Source organism: Apaloderma vittatum, unplaced genomic scaffold (assembly GCF_000703405.1).
Source record: "Apaloderma vittatum isolate BGI_N311 unplaced genomic scaffold, ASM70340v1 scaffold31659, whole genome shotgun sequence".
In the NCBI taxonomy this organism is placed as follows: domain Eukaryota; kingdom Metazoa; phylum Chordata; class Aves; order Trogoniformes; family Trogonidae; genus Apaloderma; species Apaloderma vittatum.
This window is the reverse complement of record NW_009737488.1, coordinates 1-212: the sequence shown is the minus strand read 5'-3', so window position 1 is coordinate 212 and position 212 is coordinate 1. Positions and strand designations below refer to the sequence as shown.

The window sequence follows — 212 nt, the reverse complement described above, 5'->3', positions numbered from 1 at the left end:
CCCGTTGCGTTGGGAAGCCATGAGGAACAGGCAGTAGGCGAAAGGGATCCATTTAAAAGCACGAACTGTTCTTTAACCCCTCCGAGCAGCTGTGTGGGAAAGCTCATGTGGTTGGGTTTTTGGATTTGTTTTCTTTCCCCCTCTCGCTGCAGGGATCTCTGGAGGGAGATAAACTGGCTCTTGGTGGGCTTTGGCCAGCAGACCTGCCTGCC

The 212-nt window shown here is 53.8% G+C and overlaps 1 protein-coding gene across 1 annotated transcript in view; it reads left to right on the top strand.

Moving 5' to 3' along the window:
* NTHL1 (nth endonuclease III-like 1 (E. coli)) overlaps positions 1–212 on the top strand; it is a 3,290-nt gene extending 3,078 nt beyond the window's left edge. Inside the window, exon 3 of the mRNA XM_009877344.1 lies at positions 153–212. Within this exon, the coding sequence (XP_009875646.1) occupies positions 153–172 (20 nt within the window). The 3' untranslated portion in view covers positions 173–212. The remainder of the gene's footprint in view (positions 1–152) is intronic.